At 39.7% G+C, this 21,594-nt stretch overlaps 1 protein-coding gene and 1 long non-coding RNA gene across 2 annotated transcripts in view; both read right to left on the bottom strand.

The window, feature by feature from the left end:
- Positions 1-21,594, bottom strand: part of LOC126334913 (cyclin-dependent kinase 2-interacting protein-like) — a 108,270-nt gene that overhangs the window by 49,639 nt on the left and 37,037 nt on the right. The window contains exon 3 of the mRNA XM_049997633.1: positions 13,094-13,184. Within this exon, the coding sequence (XP_049853590.1) occupies positions 13,094-13,184 (91 nt within the window). The remainder of the gene's footprint in view (positions 1-13,093; positions 13,185-21,594) is intronic.
- LOC126334916 (uncharacterized) lies at positions 2,493-4,120 on the bottom strand. The gene is made up of 3 exons (XR_007564788.1): positions 3,819-4,120; positions 2,933-3,670; positions 2,493-2,826 (listed from the first exon to the last, which is right to left on the bottom strand). It is a non-coding gene; the product is annotated as an uncharacterized LOC126334916 (long non-coding RNA).

The raw sequence follows: 21,594 nt of genomic DNA, 5'->3' as shown, positions 1-21,594 counted from the left end.
CAGTAGCAGCCAAAATTTGCACACTGCTCCTCCCCCATTTTCTTTGCCCCCCTCCCCCTCTCTCTACGTAACCACAATCCAGTGTTAAACTTATTTTCTCTGCTGATTTTTTCTATTTGGCAGAAACATTTTCACATACAGAAATGGCTAGGAAATGTGGTCGTTGTGAAGCTCTGATTTAGAAGTTGTCTGCTGTTTATGGACAGCTGGAACCTGTGTTGGTCGTTGAGGATTGGCCTCATAAGACTTCTGTAAACCATGCTAGCAGTAGTGCAGCAGGGTAGTCTCCAGCTGCTAATGTGCTGCAAACCTTGAGGACAGCTCTTTCTGCCAATGTGGTCTGGAAAGGAAAAAAACCACCATCGAGCACCAATTGGTCACCTGATGGTGGCTATTGGAAGGTTCGCCATTCTGGAGCTGTTTTATGTGACTAATGGACATATATTTAATAATAAATTGGTTTGAGATATTATCTCCTGCACATAATGAGACAGAACCAATTCCCCCCCCCTCCCCTCCCCCAAACCACACACCCCCAAACCTCACCACATCAAACCTCACCACATCAAACCTCACCACATCAAACCTCACCACATCAAACCTCACCACATCAAACCTCACCACATCAAACCTCACCACATCAAACCTCACCACATCAAACCTCACCACACCACACACACAGCAATCTTTCCTCTGTCGTGGTGATGGCAGACACAGAGGGAAAAGCGATAGGCACAGTTCCAATGTTAAGCTCAAAAAGGCCCATATAAGGAAAAATAGTGATTAATTGTGAACTAATATGGACAATCGTTACCAAGGTTGGAGGTATTTCTACTGACTACCAGATTCAGACACATCAGTGGCAGAGTAATTCAAAAATAGCCTAAACTCAATAGCATGGAATACACCAAGGATTCAGTAGTAGTTGGTGTTAAGCACAAACAGTCTTGCGAAGTAATCCTTAAAACTTAGTCTGACAGTGAGCCCAACAACCAATATGAAAAATATTCTAGGCCTTCTAGTTACAATCTATGTGCAAATATCACCAATGAAAGGTGGATTAGTGATCATGATGGTATCACAGGAAAAATGGACACCAAAAGCACAATAGGTTGTCAAGACAGACAGAAAAGTATTTGTGTTTCATCAGAATGATGGACACTCACTAACAGCTACTTAAAAGATGAACTGAGAACATTTAGCTCAGATTTGCAAACACAGAACAATTGCGCTGAAAAGTTGAAAAAGGTTTTAAACTGCAGCTTGAATAAGAACATGAAGTATTATTTGCTGTGTTACTGTTTTTCCTCTACAAAAGAATACCTATAACAATAAATGTGCTAGTTAGGATTAAGTGCAATACATGAACCATTCAGTGAAGAAAATCTTACACAAACCTGATTTATGTATTGCAAACTATAATCTATCCAATGCTTATATTAACATATTTTGTCCAACATTAGTAACACACTGTGTAATATCAGATAACATGGACCAAATGAATAAATGACGACCAAAAATGAACTAGGCACCAGGTTCTGGCAGAATTCCAACTGAATTTTACATCAAATATGCCACAGAAATAGTCTCTTTTGTAGCTTATATTTAACAAGAATCTTTTGTGTAGCAAATAGTTCCTCATGACTGCAAAAGAATGCAGGTAACCCTGTTTATAAAAAGGATAAAAGAACATCTTGAACACGTTACACTGCACAAATATTTAGGGATAATACCAATAATCAATACAAAATAGATGCCAGTGCCACCAGTTATTTGTCCGGAGCCTTCTATCCAATAGGCACGACAATATAGGTCAAAATTATTCAATTACATAGTGCTGGAATAACAACAGGTCATATAGCCCATACAAAAGTATAACAAACATACTCACAGAAACTTAAGTGTGTAACTTAGAAGAAAGACATCATCATTCTCATAAAGTCAATTTCTAGAACCTGTGCACCATTATGCTGTCAAAATATGTTATCTCATGTAGGTATCATGGGAAAAAGATGAGATTAGAATGCATACAGACAATTATATTTCCCTTGCTCAATATTTAGTTTATAAAAGTTGCTTCTTTCTTGTTACTATAAATCTCTACCTATTTCACATCCCTGAAGGCTCGCCTTCATGATGGGATCTTTGGAACAAGGTGAATGAATGAATTGAGAGTTAATGGAGGAACAGCTTATAAAGTCTACTTACTGCTACTTATTCTGAGCTTTAAAGGACTAAGAAAAATGTTTGAAACATGGTGGGCCAACTAAACATCCCAATTAGTTATGCTTCCTTGAGTACACAACTCACAAAACATCAGAATTAACTGACGTGAAACCATATCTTAAATAAAAATTCTTCACGTTGTCGTTCTTTCTTACTACTTCATTTCATTATGCTTTGTTCGCTTATTGCATTCCTAATTTTAATTTGATATTATTCGGCACATTGGAAATATATAAAATAAAATAGTGGGGTGTACTCCTTGGAAGTTCTATTTGAGGTTGTTATATTTATTATGTCATACAGGAAATTGAGGGAAATCCGATTTTGTTAAATTTTACTGAAAGATTTAATTTCAGAGTATATGCACTTTTTCCAGTTAGCTATCACTCACAGCTGTTAGTTACTTCAGTTTTTTGTTGAGTATTACTTGAATTTGTTTTAAAAACACCCTTTAAATCCAAGCCAGGTCTCCTTGTATAACATACTTGAAAATAAGGCTGAGTCATCAGTAGTAGTAGTAGTAGTAGTAGTAGTAGTAGTTGTTGTTGTTGTTGTGGTTCTTCTTCTTCATCAGAGAAAAAATTAATCCCAGAACAGCATCTGCAGTATAATGGAAACTAAGATTTCGAAATGAGGTAACTGTGATAACAAACAATAATATTACATACAATATATAAATTTTACATCATATGGAGCTATTACGTACTGTCATTTGAGTTATAGAGACTTATGTAAGCTGAGCAAGGCTTCTGTATTGCATCTAGAGTTTAGCTGGAATTTCTCTGCCTTTTGATATCACTGCTGAGGTCTGTCCGGGTTCCTCCCTATCACCACTATTATTCATCATCTGCATGGATACAACAATAACTGCCATATGACACTGAAACGTGCCTGGAACTCCCAATGTCATGTACAAACAATTCAAAACATTTATACAAGTGTAATGTCACAGGAGGACGACATATTTATTAGTAACCATTTCTTTTTCAGTTCTGCGACAGGCTTACCACACATGCTCATAAATATACCTACTTCTCTCCAAAGCTCAAAAAATCTCTCAAGGACTTACCTCAGATCAACCTGTACTTTTCATTGTGATATGGCATGACCCAATAACTACTTTCCAAGTCTTCCAAAAAGGCTCTGAACTGGTAATGTTTGAGAGCGTGATTGTGGATGGAATTTGCTGCTCAAGTCACCACACTCATTGCTTTCCTCATGTTCACACACAGAAATGCTCTTTGAGAAGAAAAGTAGTTTATTGCAAAACTGTGATGTGGCATAGGAAACAATTTCAGTATCTACTATAAAAGTGCCAAGAAATTGATTTTTTGGTCAAGCACAGCAACTGCACCATCTGTAGCCGTGAAAGTGAGATTCTTCCACTGCAGACCGCTACTGTCAATACTCACTTGCACATCAGTCCCTACTGTAGTGTCTGCCACTGGAATCAAAGACAGTAGTAATTCTATAATGAATGCAATGATTAGCTACTCTGTGAATGTAAACTGGCAACTGAGCAGAATCAGAAATGTCTGTGTGTTCATTCATCATCAAAGAAAATACAATAATTTTTTTGCAAGAACCATTACCTTATCTGAAACACTATTGGCTGTTTCTTGAATTTAGCACTGAACAGTTGAACAAGAGGGACTAGTTGCCTGAAACTCTTCACATCTTTATAAATTCTCCTTCAGTGAGACTGTGTGATGCTTTGCCAGTTTGGAAAACGTGATTCTACATAACTCCAGAAAAATGATGTGTGTCCCTATGCATGTTTCACAGATGAATGATACTTGCAGCTGAAACAAAGTTATAACATAAGGTGTTGAATGTCAAGGTATTGTATCAGTTTGTTCTTTTTATTTTCAAGTGACAAGCCATGTCAGGGACAAAGCACATCCTCAAGATGGGATGGGAATTGCAGTTACTTAGTGAGAGGAAGTATATGCACAGATGTGATGTGCAAGCTCTGCAGCCTATGTTGAAGTAGAGTGTCATCCCAAGAATCAGTCATCAAAGAAAGCAAGGTATGCTGTTTTTGCAGTCTTCATACCAAAGACTGGAGCTTATTCATCTCCGCAACTACTACATTCTATATCCTTCTGAATCCCTGTATTCATCTCTTCGTCTCCCTCTGCAATTTTTATCTCCTGCACTTTGCTCCAGCAGTAAGTTGGTGATCCCTTGATGTCTCAAAATGTGCCCTATCAACTGACCCTTTCTTTTGGTCAAGTTGTGCCACAAATTTCTTGTCACCCCAATTATATTCCGTATCCTCTCATTAGTTACATGATCTACTCACCTAATTTTCAATATTCTTCTGTAGCAATATATTTTGAAAGTTTCTATTCTCTTTTTGTCTGAACTGTTTATCACCCATGTTATTTCCATACATGGCTACACTTAAATCTATGTCCATTGTTAACAAATTTCACTTCTCCAGAAATACTTTTCTTGGCATTGCCAGACTACATTGTAATATCCTCTCTACTTTGGACTCATTAATTATTCTGCCCAAATACCAAAACTCAGCTACTACTATAAGAGTCTCATTTCCTAATCTGATTCCCTTAGCATCGTCTGATTTAATTCGACTAAATTTCATTATACTTGTTTTTCTTTTGTTGATGTTCATCTTATACCCACCTTTCAAGCCACTATCCATACCGTTCAACTGCTTTTTCAAGTCTCTGCTGTCTCTGACAGATTTACACTGTCAACAGCAAACCTCAAAGTTTTTATTTCTTTTCCCTCAACTTTAATTTCTACTCCAAATTTTTCTTTGGTTTCTTTTACAGCTACAACCCTGTCTCACTCCCTGTCAGCTGCTGCTTTCCTTTCATGCCCCTTGACACTTATAACTGCCATGTGGTTTCAGCTCGGCTTCCATCAGTTTTTCCATTCTTCTGCCAAGAATTCGTGTTCGTATTTTGCAACCATGACTTCTTAAACGGACAATCCATAATATTCACACCTATCAGCACCTGCTTTCTTTGGAATTGGGATTACTTTATTCTTCTTGGAGTCTCAGAGTATTTCACCTGACTCATGCATCTTGCACACCAGATGGAAAAGTTTTGTCAGAGGTAGCTCTCCTAAGCCTATTAGTAATTCTGACAGAATATTGTGTACTCCTGGAGCCAGTTTCGACTCATCTTTGAGAGCTCTGTCAAATTCTTGTTGCAGTATTGTATCTCCTATCTCATCTTCATCTACATCCACTTCCTTTTCTATAATATTGCCTTCAAGTTTATCTCCCTTGGACAGACCCTCTATATGTATGTACATATTGAACTGAGGATGTAGAAACAATGGAGAATCTACATCCCTGCCACAGCCCTCGGTAGTACACAACCCCACAACAGGCTACAGAAGCCCACTCACCCCACTGCCTCACACTGAAGCCAGGGTTATTGTGAGGTTCGACTCCCAGTGGAGCCCCTCTCTGGGAATGTCTCATTCCAGACGAGTGTAATGATGGTGTATGCGCACGTGGAGATAGTGTTTGTGCAGCAATCACTGACATAATGTAACTGAGGCTGAATAAGGGGAATCAACCCGTATTCGCTGAGGCATATGCAAAACCACATTAAAAACCATTCACAGGCTGGTCGGAACACCAGACCTCGACACTAATCCGCCAGGCACTGGTACCCTTTTCCACTCAGGAAGCAGTGCTTTAGACCGCACAGCTAGCTGAGTGGGCGACCATCTATATACCTGTCCCACCTTTCAGCTTTCCCTTCTGCTTACTGGTTTTCCATACGAGCTCTTGATATTCATACAACTGCTTCTCTTTTCATCACAGGCCTCTTTAGGTTTCCTGTGGGTAGTATCTATTTTTCCCCTAATGAAATCTGCTTCTACATCCTTACATTTATCCTCAGCCGTTCCTGCCTAGCCATTTCACACTTCCTGTCAACCTCATTTTTTGGTGTACTCCCTTTTGCCTGCTTCATTTGCTGCATTTTTACATTTTCTCCTTTTATCAATTAAATTCAATATCTCTAGTATAATCCAAGGATTTCTACTAGGTCTTGTCTTTTTACTTGTTGATACTCTGCTGTCTTCATTATTTCATCTCTTCTACGGTATTCCATTCCTAATGCTCCGTCTGACTGTTTCTTTCAACATGTCCAGATCTTGTCTGCTTAATTTCTACCTTTTTCCAAATTCTTCAGTTTTAATCTACAGTTCATAACCATTAAATTGTGATCAGAGTCCAAATCTGGAGTCCAAATCTGCCCCTGGAAATGTTTTACAATTTAAAACCTGGCTAAAAATTCTCTCCCTTACAATTATATAATCAATTTGAAAGCAATGTATACAATCTCTGTAAAACAATCGGTCAATTCTTATTCTGAACTCCGCGTCTGTAACTAGTGTTTGTTATCTTGAATACAGGAAAAAAACTGCATGTTATTTTGAAAACTATATGGACAATATAAACCCAACCGCATAGCTGCATGCGTTAGCACGCCGCTTCTGGGACTTAGGGAGGTATGCTGGCCCCAGATGCAATATGCCTGGAGGATTAAAGTCAAAGGCCGATGTGCCAGCGAGCCTAAAAGGTTTTTTTAGGTAGTTTCCCAAAACCGAATGGTGAATACCGGGCTGGTACCCATGTCCCACCTCTGTTACACAATTTGCAAACATTTCCAAAACATTCACATTTTTTCTACATGGGATAGCACTAGACACAGAAAAATGCGGTACATAATTTCCATCCCAGGTGGAAGGCTGAGGCAAGGCGTGCAACAGGAAGGGTATCCTGACACACTCTATAGTCAAATCCATACATTAACATGCTGATCCAGTGAAGATACAGGGTAAAGGGTAGGAAAAAGAAGAAGAAGAAGAATATGGAAGACATATTTATCATCCAGCATAAGGACGAGGAGAAGTCCTGGACTGGATCAACAGCGATTGTTATCTAAGAAATCTAAGGAAAAAAAAGCAAAATAATTCTCTACTTACTGAAGTAGAGTCCTGATGCCGGCTACTAGCGCTTTTTGCTTGCTGTGTTACAAGATAAGTAATTTAGCTAGTAATTAATCATTTTTGCTGTCTATTCTATAGTATTTACGTGAATTAGTGTCAGATACACATGATAAATTAAAGGTTTCAGTTTTTATTTGCGTCTGAATAAGATAAGCAAAATTTCTATTTAAGACAGTTCCAGGTGTACGCAAATGTTTGTTTACATTCTTAACTGACTTTAAATATGCGGGATTACAAATTAATTCAGTGCACAATACTCAGTATTTGCAAGTATTAGTGTCATTTAGGCTCGATACACTGAAGGTAGCAGTTTTTATACGTTTTATTAGGTTATTTTTCATGTGAACGTAAATTATCAATATGAGGGTTAATCAGTTTAAGTTAGTGTACAATGCTCAGTATTCACGTTTATTAGTGTCATTTAGACTCGATACATTGAAAGTAGCAGTTTTTATACGTTTTATTAGGAACAGTGATAGTGACAGTGATTTCTAACCTCACTTGTATACGTTTGACTAGCGCAACCTGCGACCGTTAATAGTTAAGTAAATGTAAAATATGTGATAAATCAGTATTACATTACAACATCTGAGTAAATCAGTGTTACAATACAACTTCTGAGCCCTTCTTACATATGGTTCGGTTAGCAGAAAGCTAAAACTCACCTCACTGTCTGCTTAAATTCCTTAGTTTGTTGTGGGCTTTAGTGATAGTGTACTGTAAGCCCATTGGTTCCTATAAAGTAGAATTTATATTTGTGCTTTACATTATGAACCCTTATTGTTAGCTAAAGGTTTCATTTTGTGCCTGCATCTGTCACTGTACAATACCCAGTGTTTACATTTATTAGTGTCATTTAGACTCGATACATTTAAGGTAGCAGTTTTTATAGTTTTATTAGGTCACTTTCGCATGTACGTAAATGCTTGTTTAAATTACAAATACGAGGGATAATCAGTGGGTGCAGCTTACCGTAGGTCACTGTTTAATTCGTTTATCATATTCACTAGATAGCCCCTCGCAGTTTACTGTAGGTCATTGTCTTATTATTTACTATTCACTAAATAGCCCCTAGCAGGAAAATAAGCACCAGATCTTGCTTCTACCATAAATTTTTATTTTCATTTTTGAGTGTCTTTTCTGCCAACTAGAGTGTAGCTGTTAAACTTGAATGGCAGTAGGTTTCCTTAAGTTTTTTTTAAAAAAATTAGTTATTAGCTAGATGGATAGGGACTGTCTGTTGTGTGCAGATGGAGGAGGAATTGGCCACAGTCCAAACGCAGCTGGAAGCTCCAGAGGGCCACCTTGAGGTGTGGTGGGGATGGGATGCCTGGGGCAGCCTCTGCTGTACTAGACATGCAGGGGGGGATGTCACAGCTCTCTGACACTGAGCCGACCTCAGGTGCGAACTAGCCGGCTGGCCCACTCTCACCTCAATGTGGGTGGCAGAGTGTGTTGAGGTCTTGGGCCTCAAGGCGAAGGCTGCAAGGGGGATGCAGGCTCCTGCCAAATCCCATGCACTTTGCTAATAGATTTAGTGTGCTATCTGATGCTGGAGGGGGGAGGGGGCGGAGGGGGGGAGGGGCTGAGCCAGATCACAATGCACCTTCTGCCAAGATAGGGGCTACTCCTTCAGCAAGGTCCTGACAGGCATGTGGGGGTAGGAGTTTGTTAGTTATTGGGAGCTCCATTGTTAGGCGGATCGTGGAGTCCCTCAGGTACATAGCTGCTTGGTCAGGGAAGAAGTCCAATATTCATTCGGTGTGCTTGCCGGGGGGGCCTTGTCTGGGATGTGGAAGAGGCTCTTCCGGCAGCTGTAGAGCGTGTGGGGTGCAGCCAGCTGCAGATTGTTGCATATGTCGGAACCAACGAAAACTGCCGTCAGGGATCGGAGGAAATTTTTGGGTCCTTTCAACAGCTGGCTAAATTGGTGAAGGTGGCCTCCATCTCTCAAGGAGTGGAAGCGAAGCTGATGATCTGCAGCATCGTACCCAGGGTGGACCGGGGTCCTCTGGTCTGGAGTCGAGTGGAGAATCTAAACCAGAGGCTACGTCAACTCTGTGATGAAAATGGTTGTAGATTCCTCGACCTATGCTATGGGGTGGAAGGTTGTAGGACGCCCCTCAATAGATCGGGGGTGCACTACACGCAGGAAGCAGCCACATGGGTAGCGTAGTACTTGTGGTGTGCACATGCGGGTTTTTTATTTTAGGTTCCTACCCACGGGAAACTGCTCGCCTGAAAAATTACCAGTTCATGACACTGATGTGGGTGTGCCAACTGTAAAAATTGTTAGTTCACCTAAACAGGTCATTCCAAAGGATTTAAATATGCTTAATCTCATGTTAGTAAATTGTCAAAGTGTCTGTAGCAAGATCCCCGGGTTAATCTCTGAAATAAACAGTAGCAATGCCAATATTGCATTAGGTACCGAAAGCTGGTTGAAACTGGACATAAAAAGCAGTGAAATTTTGAACTTGGATTGGACAATGTTTAGGAAGGATAGGACTGATGCTATGGGAGGTGGTGTGTTCATTGCAGTTAAAAGCTGTTTAAACACAGTTGAGATCAATAATGGGTCGGACTGTGAAATAGTCTGGATAAAGCTGTCAATCAGACGAGGATTGACCATTGTATTAGGATGTTTTTATAGACCACCAGCATCCGCAACAAACGTCTTGAGTACATAGGAAGTAAATATACAAACTATCTATTAGTTATAGGTGGAGACTTTAATCTAGTATTCACTGACTGGGAAAATTACACATTTATCACAGGGGGCAGAAGCAAAGATTCGTGTGAAGTTATTCTAGGAGCACTCTCAACATACAACCCTGAGCAATTGGTTAGAAAACCAGCTCGAGATGGGAACATATTAGTATCTTGGCGACAAACAGACCTGATCTTCTTGAGGAAGTTAATCTAGAAGAAGGTATTAGCGACCATAATGTCGTTGTGGCTTTTATGTCAGTGGAAGTTGCAAAAAAAACAAAGCAACAGTGTAGAGTTTTCTTGTCTGGAAAAGCAAATAAAAGTGTCATTAATGAATATCTTCATAATCAGCTCCAAGCACTCACCACGGGACACAAAGATATTGAGCATCTTTGGTCGGAATTTAAAGGTATTGTCCACCATGTGCTAGAGATGTATGTGCCTAGCAAAAGTATAGGGGAGGGAAAGGATCCACCTTGGTACAAAAACATATTAGGAAGTTGCTGAGAAGGCAGAGAATTTTGCACAGTCATTTTAAACGTAGTCACTGTCCTGCTGACACACAGAAATTATGTGAACTGAAAGCAGCTGTCAGAAGGACAATGAGAGAGTCTTTTAACGAAGTTGAAAGCAATATTTTATCTGCAGATTCTAAAAATAACCCCAAAAAATTTTGGTCGTGCGTAAAATCTATGGACGCTACAAATAATTCAATACCTTCTCTTGCTGACAGTACGGATAATATAACTGATGATGATAAACGTAAGGCCGAAATTCTAAACATAGCTTTCAAAAACTCGTTTACAATAGAGGACTGCAGCACCATTCCCCCTTTCAATTATCGAACAAATGAAAGGATGGCTGATATAGTGTTTAGTGCATCTGGGATTGCAAAACAGTTAAGATTCTTAGACGCCAGGAAGGCATCTGGCCCAGACAGTATCCCCGTAAGATTTTATGTTGAATATGCTACAAATATAGCACCATTCTTATCCGGCATCTTCAGAGATCATTGGAACAGCAGGAAGTTCCACAGGACTGGAAGAAGGTCCAGGTCATAGCAATCTAAAAAAAGGGTAGAAAATCGGATGCACACAATTACCGGCCAATTTCACTGACATTGATTTGTTGTAGAATCATGGAACATATTTTGTGTTCAGACATAATGACCTTTCTAAACTGAGAAGCTGCAGAAACCTGCACGGTTTTAGGAAACAGTGGTCAGGCGAAACACAGCTGGCCCTCTTTGTGCATGATAGATACCAGTTCCCAGGTTAATGCCATATTTCTCGACCTGCGAAAGGCGTTCGACTCAGTTCCGCACTGTCGCTTGCTACAAAAAGGGTGTGCTTACAGTCTATCCGATGACATATGTGGTTGGATAGAAAGTTTTCTAACAGACAGGGAGCAGTATGTTGTCCTGAACAGGGTGACTTCAACAGAAACAAAAGTAACTTCAGGTGTGCCCCATGGCAGCGTAATAGGTCCTCTGCTTTTTACGCCTTACATCAACAATCTTGTTGATGGTATTGACAGCAGCCTTAGACTGTTTGCCAATGATGCTGTAGTTTACAGGAAAGGAGTATCACGCCAAAATTATGAACAAATCAATGAGGATTTGCAGACAATAAATGCGTGGTGTAATGACTGGCAGTTATCTCTCAATATTAATAAGTGTAACCTACTGCGCATAACAAGGCGAAAATCCTCATTAATGAACAAGTACAAAATAAATGCCCAGTCCTTGGAAGCAGTAATGTCCGTCAAGTATCTGGTTGTGATTGTTCGAAATGATCTCAAATGGAATGATCAGATTACACTAGTAACAGGTAAGGCGAACTCTAGACTGCAGTTTACTGATAGAATCCTGAAGCAATGCAGTCCTTACAAATTGTTAGTTTGTCCAGTCTTTGAGTACTGTTCGTCTGTATGGGACCCTTACCAGCTGGGTCTGATTCAAGAGATTGAGAAGGTCCAAAGAAGAGGGGCAAGATTCGTGACTGGTACATTTAGCCATTGCGAGAGCGTTACAAATCTCATAGAAAGTTTGAAGTGGGACACACTTGCAGACAGACAATGCACTAAATGGAAGGGGCTGCTCACTAAATTCTGAAATCCGATCTACACCGAGGATGTAGAGCATATATTATTACCACCAACTTTCAAATTGCGAAATGATCACCATTCAAAGATAAGGGAAATAAGAGCTCATAATGATGTTTTCAGACAGTCACTTTTTCCTGGCGCAGAAGGGGGGATATATGACTTCGGCACGAATTGTGCACTCCACCACATACTGATCGGTGGCTAGCAGAGTATATATGTAAATGTAGATGTACAAGTATAAATCTTAACTATGAAATCTGATGGTAACACTACAGAAAGCAATATGGGAACTTGCTCAAACTGCACATGCATTTGTTGAGCTTTCATCCTGAAAACAAACATTTATTTTCATAGTGGAAATGCTGAGGAAAAGTCTTCAGACATTTATTTCTCTGCTCCCACATATGATGAATACTTATTTCAGTCACATAACTTAACAGTGTTTGCTTTAATTTTTGCAACTCCGCTTCTTGCTTTTCACCTTCTAAGTGTACATATTGCTTTGCACAGAAGATATTGTAATGTAGTTGTAAGTTTAATTTTTTCTTTGTGTTCAGAGTTTTCAAGCACACTAAATACAGCATCGTGTATCATAAATGTAGGCATCCTTCACCAATGTTTTTGTAAATTGATGTTACAGTGTCCTAAGTTCCTACGTTGGTCACCACACTGGTGTTCATCGATCTGAAAAGAGTTTCTGTTCACTTTATGCACTATGCTATAATTATATTATGTCCATGTCTAATGCTACAGGGAACCTAACACATGGTCATTGCTCTGAAACTGTGCTCTGTTTCCACTTCCATGCACTACATCTGACCACCTAATTCTATTGTGACCATTCACTTCCCAAGCAAAAAGTGAGCTTTAGTGCTTTGGTCACCTAACAGCCACCTAAACATGTCCAGTCTAGCTTACAAAGAGGCAGCAGTCATTATATTCCCTGTAAGTGACGCATTCCCAGTTCCTATTACTCACAATTTTTAAAATTCTCAAATACTTTGGAGACATTAAAATATTTTATTAACTACACTAAATTACATACCAACATGTCACAAACTTTCGTCAGATCATCAATTAAGGGCTGCAGGCCATCTGGATAAACTGGCTCACAGTTGCGCACGTGGCTCTCCTTCCTGTGTGAAAAAAAAATTCTGTTTAGATTGTCTCATAAAATATGATATTTATTACTTGTAGAAAGATAAGACCTTAAAAAAAAGTGTGGGCAAACAGAGATAGAAAAACAACATCTATTCACCAGGTTGCAGAAGACTAATACAAGAGGAAAAAGCTGAGAAACTTTAGCTTTCAGACTCGTGTGTTATTCATATTGTAAAAGTAAACAGAAAAAAAATAGTCTGTATCTTGATTTGGTGCAAAAATAATTCACTATCTTTAATCATGGGAGACAGGGTGGAGGAGAAGAAAAATATAATCAATTAAATCTGTCCCATCTGTATGTATTAGTCTGCTGTCATCTGCTAAGCCAAAGTTTTATCTTTCTTCACCTCATGTACAAGTAGAGATGTAAAAAATCAACCATGTGAATGGTAAGACAAACAAACAATTTATCAAACGTGACACCTAAGAGTGAGTGAGTGAGTGAGTGTGGCTTTTGTGTGTGTGTGTGTGTGTGTGTGTGTGTGTGGGGGGGGGGGGGGGGGGGGGGCTTTGAGAGGCTGTTCACAGGTTGAAAAAAAATTATTTTAAAAACATTCCTATTAGTGTGAGCTTAAGCATGTAACAGCTAAAAATCACATTAGAAGTAAAATATTTGTAATGAATCAGATGGCTTTATAGCTGTATCAGACTAATGTAATATGGACATCGTTTTCTGCATAGTAAGCGATGCTACATCACACCAGCTACCATTGGTTCTATCTAAAATAAACTTTGTATACTTAGATCTACACAATTTTGGCATGGCTACTGACACAAGAATTCGGCCTAATATACATTGCAGTAACATACATAATATTGGTTAGCTAAGTAGTGGGTTTTATTTGTACTTCAATAACATATTCACACATTTGAACAATCACAAAATATCTCTATCAGACTTTACACAGAATTTGTGGCTGATCACTGTGGACCTTTAAAGGAAAATCACATTCTGAGATCAAATGTGATAAGGTATCTCGAACAGAATGACCTCCTACTTGCAAACTCACAAGGATTCCAAAAACATCAACCACGTGAAATGTAGTTTGCACTGTTCTCATGTGAAATCCACAAAGCCATGGGTCAAGGCAGTCAGGTAGATCCAGTATTTTTTGATTTCCTAGAAGTATTTATCTCAGAACTACATCTATGCTTACTATCAAAAGTATGGTTGTATGGGGTCATCATCATCATCACCACCACCACCACCACCACCACCACCACCACCACCATCAGCCAATTGAATCATTAAATGATGTGGCCTCTTCGAGTGGAATTTATGACTGTATTGAGAGTTTTTTGGGAAGGAGGACAAAGCTTGTCATCTTGAATGGAGAGTCATTGACACATGCATAAGGAACATTTGGGTGTGCTCCAGGGAAATCTTTTGGGCTCCTTGCTGTTGATGTTGTGTTTTAATGAATTTTCAGACAATATCAATATCAACTATCAACTCTTGGCAGTTGATGAAATGGTCTAGTCAAATACTTTCAGAAGAAAGTTGTGCAGATAGTCAGTCAGATCTTTCAAGGTGGTGTAAAGAATGGCAACTTTAATACTGTGCACTTCACAAAATGAAAAAAGAAGTATCCTATGACTACAGTATCAATGGTTCAAAGCTGGACTAGGTCAACTTATACAAATATTTGGTGTAACACTTTGTAGGGATACGGATATGGAATAGAATGATCACATACGCTCAGTTGTAGGTAAGGCAGGTGACTGAATACTGCAGACATATAATCTGCCTACAAAGGAGACAGTTTACACATCACTCGTGCAATCGATCCTAGAAAATGGTGACTAAGAATATACTACAACACTCTATATACTGGATAGGGACTGTAAGGACACAATTATATTATTTACAGCACAAACAGCTAAGCATTTCTACTGTCATTCTTCCTGAACTCCATATGTAAATGGAACTTGTGAAATAGTTCTAGTAATGGGAAATACCATATACCACACACTTCACAGTGATTTACAGAGTATAAACTTAAATGTAAAATTTGTGTGTGCACCAAGAAAATGGAAGATTCTGCTAATTGAAACAAGAACTGCTGGTTTTATTAGTATAGCACTCAAGTGTTGTTCAACTGCAAGGATTCATTCATATGTACCCAACACGTGACTATTGCTGTTGTCGTTGTTGTTGTGGTCTACAGTCCAAAGACTGGTTTAAAGCAGCTTTGCATGCTGTGCTATCCTGTGCATGTCTCTTTATCCCTGAATAACTACTGCAACCTAAATGCTTCTGAATCTACTTACTGTATTTATCTCTCTACAATTCTGACCCCCATACTTCCTTCCAATACTAAACTGGTGATTTCTTGATTTCTCAGAGTCTCTTCTTTTAGCCAAGTTTTGCCACAAATTTCTTGTCTGCGCAGTACTATTTAGTACCTCCTCATTGGTTACATGATCTACCCACCTAATCTTCAGCCTTCTTCTGCAGCACCACATTTCAAAAATTTCTATTCTCTTCCTGTCTAAACTCTTTATCGTCCTGTGCAAACAGCAAAACCTACCAACTATTTTAAGTATCTTGTCCCCAAATCTAATTCCCTCAGCATCATTGGATTAAGTGCCACTATGTTTCATTATCTTTGTCTTGCTTTTGTTGATGTTCATCTTATTCTCCTTTCAAGAGACTGCCTGTACAGTTCATCTGCTCTTCCCCGTCCTTTGTCGTCTCCAACAGAATAACAATGTCATCAGCAAACCTCAAAGTTCTTATTTCTTCCTTAATACCTACTCCAAATTTTTATTTTGTTTCCTTTACTGCTTGTTGAATGTACAGATAGAATAACGTTGGGGATAGGCTATGATCATGTCTCACTCCCTTCTCAACCACTGCTTCCCATTCATGCCCCTGGACTCTTATGAATAGCCTTTCACTTCCTGTATTTTACCCCTGCAGCTTTCAGAATTTCGAATGGAGTATGGCAGGCAACATTGTCAAAAGCTTTCTCTAAGTCTACAAATGCTATAAGCGTATGTTTGCCCTTTTCTTAAACTATCTTCTAAGATAAGTTGTAGGGTCAGTATTGCCTTCCATGTTCCTACATGTCTCCAAACACCACACTGATCTTCCTACTATTTTTTTCCATTGTTCTGTAAAGAATTTGTGTTACTATTATGCAACTACAACATATCAAACTGATTGTTCGGTAATTTTTCACATCTGTCAGCACTTGCTTTCTTTGAAATTGGGGTTATTGTATTCTTCTTGAAGTCTGAGGGTATTTTGCGTGTTTCATACACCGTGCACACAAGATGGGAGACTTTTATTATGGGTTGCTCTCCCAGGGCTATCAGTAGTTCTGACACAATATCATCTACTCCAGGGGCCTTGTTTTGACTTATGTCTTCCAGTGCTCTGTCAGATTCCTCCCACAGTATCATATATCTCATATCATCTTCACCAATGCCCTCTTCCATTTCTGTAATACTGCCTTCAATTTTATCTCCCTTGTACGGACCCTCTATATATTTGTTCCACCTTTTAGCTTTACCTTCTTTGTTTAAGACTGATTTTCCGTGTGAGCTCTCGATATTCATACAGTTGCTTCTCTTTTCACCACAGGCCTCTTTAATTTTCCTGTAGGCAGTATTTATTTTTCCCCTACTGAAAACTGCTTCTAAATCCTCACATTTGTCCTGTAGCCATTCCTGCCTAGCATTTCACACTTCCTGTCAATCTCATTTTTTGGATGTTTGTATTCCCTTTTGCCTGCTTCATTTACTGCATTTTTACATTTTCTTCTTCATCGATTAGATTCAATATCTCCCCAATGATTTCTATGAGGTCTTGTCTTCGTACCTGTTTGATACTCTGCTGTCAACATAATTTCATCTCTTAAAGCCACCCATTTTGTCTACTACTTTAATTCTTTCCCCTGTTCTAGTCAACTGTTGCTCAATGCTCCCTTTGAAGCTTTCAACAGCCTCTGGTTCTTTCAATGAGTCCCATCTCCTTAATTTCCTACCTTTTTGAAGTTTCTTCCGCTTTAATCTACAGTTCTTTAACCATTAAGTTGAGGTCAGAGTCCACCTCTGCCCTTAGAAATATCTTCCAAATTAAAATCTGGTTCCGAGATATCTTTCTTACCATTACATAATCAATCTGAAACCTTCCAGTGTCTCTACATCCCTTCCATGCATACAACCCTCTTTCATGACTTTTAAACCAAGTGTTAGCAATGATTAACTTATGTTGTGTTCTATTATGGGAGGTAAATAACTGCTTCACTGAAAACATTATTGCTTTTGAACAGACATCTGGGATCCATAAGCCAACAAGTTACAACAATTTATAAAAGCACGTTATTAACTTGTTATGGAACACATGTATGGGGGAGGGGGGCTCAGGCCAGGGGCATTTCTAGGATAAAGAGTGTATCGGAGAGTTGGTCCCATTCAGCACATTTCAGGGAATTTGGTGTTCTGAGAGGAGGAGGAGGAGGAGGAGGAGGAGGAGGAGGAGGAGGGGGGGAGGGGGAGGACAGATATCTAAGCAGCACATTAATGATGTAACAACTGAATTCATTAGTAGTATTTTCTGGTATGAAGATCATGAATACCTGTGTATGTCGCAGCTGTAATCGAGGCAAGGCCTAAGGAAGCTTCTGTTAAAATGTAACACATGTTCTGAATCCACCCAGCTTTCACTCCCATACTACAAAGTTGGTCGAAAGATTGAACGGTGCACAGATAACTTAGTCTTGGTACTGACTTCCTTCTTGCAGAAGAGAGTAGATCGTAGCTGAGCGCTCACTGCATAAGCTTTGCTACACCTCACTTCCAGTTCTTTCACTATGCTGCCATCCTGTGAGAATATGCATCATAAGTACTTGAAACTGCCCACCTGTTCTAACTTTGTTCCTCCTATTTGGCACTCAATCTGTTTATCTCTCTTTCCCACTGACATTACTTTCAATTTGGAGATGCTAATCTTCATACCATAGTCCTTACATTTCTGATCTAGCTCTGAAATATTACTTTGCAAACTTTCAATCAAATCTGCCATCACAACTAAGTCATCCGCCATCCGCATATGCGAGACTGCTTATTTTGTGTTCAAATATCTTAATCTCACCCAGCCAGTCTATTTTTTTCAACATATGATCCATAAATAATATGAACAACAGTGGAAACAAGTTGCAGCCTTGTGTTACCCCTGAAACTACTCTGAACCATGAACTCAATTTACCGTCAACTCGAACTGCTTCCTGACTATCTATGTAAAGACCTTTAATTGCTTGCAAAAGTTTGCCTCCTGTTCCATAATCTCGTAGAACAGACAATAACATCCTCCTAGGAACCCGGTCATATTCCTTTTCTAGATCTATAAAGCATAGATACAATTCCCTGTTCCACTTGTAACACTTCTCCAATATTTGCCGTAAGCTGAAGATCTGGTCCTGACAACCTCTAAGAGGCCTGAACCCACACTGATTTTCATCCAATTTATCCTCAACTAATACTCGTACTTTCCTTTTAACATTACCTGAGAAGATTTTACCCACAACGCTGATTAAATAGATGCCTCTGTAGTTGTTACAATCTTTTCTGTTTCCATGTTTAAAGATTGGTGTGATTACTGCTTTTGTCCAGTCTGATGGAACCTGTCCCGACTCCCAGGCCATTTCAATTATCCTGTGTAGCCATTTAAGACCTGACATTCCACTGTATTTGATGAGTTCCAACTATTTCATCAACCCCTGCCACTTTATTGCACTGCAATCTGTTGACCATTTTCTCCACTTCCTCAAATGTGATACTATTTCCATCATCATTCCTATCCCATTGTACATCAAAATCTGAAACATTACTGATCGTATTTTCACCTACATTGAGCAACTCTTCACAATATGGTTCATTGTGTGGGTTCCTGTTGTCATGTTCATGAACCACAGGCAACGTATGAGTAGCCAAGTAAGTGGTCCTGACAGTTGGGATACCAGTTACTTTGGAATAAGGCTGGGCATCTCGGACATATTCTGAGTCATGGTCACCTTTGTGCTCACATGGCAAAGACTACCATATCCACTAGTTAGTCCCTCAACCGTTAGGGGTAAAACTCAAGTAAGGCTAGCAACCTGCTTCCCTAGTACTTTAAATATGATGCTGGCAACAGTCAGAGCAAAATGCCTTGGACCTTTGGAGGTGACGGAGTCCCACCTCTAATTGACAAACTAGGGACTCCTAAGATACGACTCGGCAAATGAATGGTAACGAGATGGAGAGCTATTAATGTCAATGGGAGCTACTCTGGGAAGAAGGTAGAGCTGGCAGAGGCTGCAAGTAAGACGGGGTTGGGCGTTTTAGCTGTTAGTGACATTTGGGTAAGGGGTGAGAAAGAAGAGGAAGTGGGAGAATACAAGGTCTACCTGTAAGGAGTCAAAGCAGGAATAGCACAATGGGGTGTAGGGCTTTACATCAGGAAAGAAATGGGACCCAGCGTAGTTGCAATAAGGTATGTAAATGAACGACTGATGTGAGTAGATTTGACAGTGTCTAGCAAGAAAATTAGGATTGCGTCAGTATATTCACATTGTGAAGGGACAGATCAAGATAAGATGGATAGTTTTTATGATGCACTCACTCAGCGATGTAGTTGTTAGAGTAAAGGACAAGGACAGTGTTCTGCTCATGGGTAATTTTAATGCCAGGAATGGAAATCGAACAGAAGGGCATGAAAAGGTTATGGGTAAATTTGAAGAGGATATAGAGGCCAACAGGAACGGGAAACAACTCTTGGATTTCTGTGCCAGTATGAGCTTAGTAATCACAAACTCCTTTTTTTATACTTGGGAAGGCAGGGGAACCAGATCTATCATTGACTACACAACAACAGATCAGGAAGGCTGTGAGGGACACACGTGTATTCAGGGGATTCTTTGACGACACTGATCACTATTTAATCTGCAGTGAAATTGGTATTGTGAGGCTGAAAGTGCAGGAGGTCAGGTCCATATGTAGGAGGATAAGAGTGGAGAAACTTCAGGATAAGGAAATCAGGCACCAGTACTTAACAGTGGTCTCATAAAGGTACCAGTTAGTTGAAAGTAGTCAACTATAGTCATTGGAAAAGGAATGGACATGGTACAGGGACACAGTACTAGAAGTGGCTAAAGAATGTCTTGGAACAGTAGTGTGTAAAGGTTGGATGAAGCAAACAGCTTGGTGGAATGACACAGTCAAGGCAGCCTGTAAAAGGAAAAGTTATGTTGAAGAAAGAAACAAAGCCAAACAGATAATTGCAGCATGCAAGAAGAAATCATGGGAAGACTTTGGAAACAGGTTGGAGACTTTCGGTCAGGCTGGAAAATCATTCTGGAGTGTAATTAGCAGTCTTCGAAAGGGAGGTAAGAAGGAAATGACAAGTATTTTGGACTGGTGAATCCTGTTGATGCCTTGGGCACATGGAGGGAATATTTTGAGGAGTTGCTCAATGTAGGTAAAAATACGATCATACTGTGTTCTGTTAATGAAATCTTACAAAGATGATGCACTCCCATTTGGGGCTAACACAAGTCTAGTGTTAAAATTTGGGTTGTTGCCTCGACATTTTCAGCAAGGATTTTAGTGAGTGTCTAAGCCAGCAGTGAAGCTCCTGTGTAGCAGCGATGGTGGGACAGATTAACAGGGTATGGGCGGCTTGTCAGTCAAGTGCCACAACTAGAACATGGTCCAGCAGCTTGTTGTAGGATGTACCCATGGGTTAAATTGGTGTGACCAATATGGAGGTGGCAGAGGATTGCAGATTCATGGCAGAACCATTAAGACCACCACACAGACATAGCCTCTTTACTGTCAATAACTTATTGGATGTGACAAAGACACACCATTTACTGTTCCACATCACTCAAGCGTTGGTGATATATATAACATGGTCCACGTGTTGAATCCTGGTATCTTTATTTTCTGAGCATCCTTCCCAGTAGCCAGCAGATTAGGAAAGATTTACGTGATTGGGTTGGTTGGTTGGTTGGTTGATTGGGGTTGAAGGGACCAAACAGCAAGGTCATCAGTCCCTTGTTACAAAGACGGTCAGTTCCGACAGAGGGACAGCTCAGAAGAGTCAAAAACGATAAAGGTAAAAAGTAAAAGGCTAAAAAAAAGTGCAGTTGTGTCGTCAATGATAAAAACACAAGGAGGGAAGTCAGTAAATGGGCAAACTCAAGAGAGGAAATATCCCACCTGTGAAGCAGTACAAGCAAGACCACATGCTATTTAAAAGCGTTCAACCGCCAGAGTGTAAAAGGGCGGATTGTAAAAGAGATTAAACAAACCTAAAAGGCGATAAAAACAGTAAAAGGGAAAAAAGATAGAACATGGCCAGGGAGGGGAGTCAGGAATCTCCAAGCACAGCCTACA

This window comes from Schistocerca gregaria, chromosome 2 (genome assembly GCF_023897955.1).
Source record: "Schistocerca gregaria isolate iqSchGreg1 chromosome 2, iqSchGreg1.2, whole genome shotgun sequence".
Classification (NCBI taxonomy): Eukaryota; Metazoa; Arthropoda; class Insecta; order Orthoptera; family Acrididae; genus Schistocerca; species Schistocerca gregaria.
This window is presented reverse-complemented; position numbering and strand designations above follow the sequence as displayed.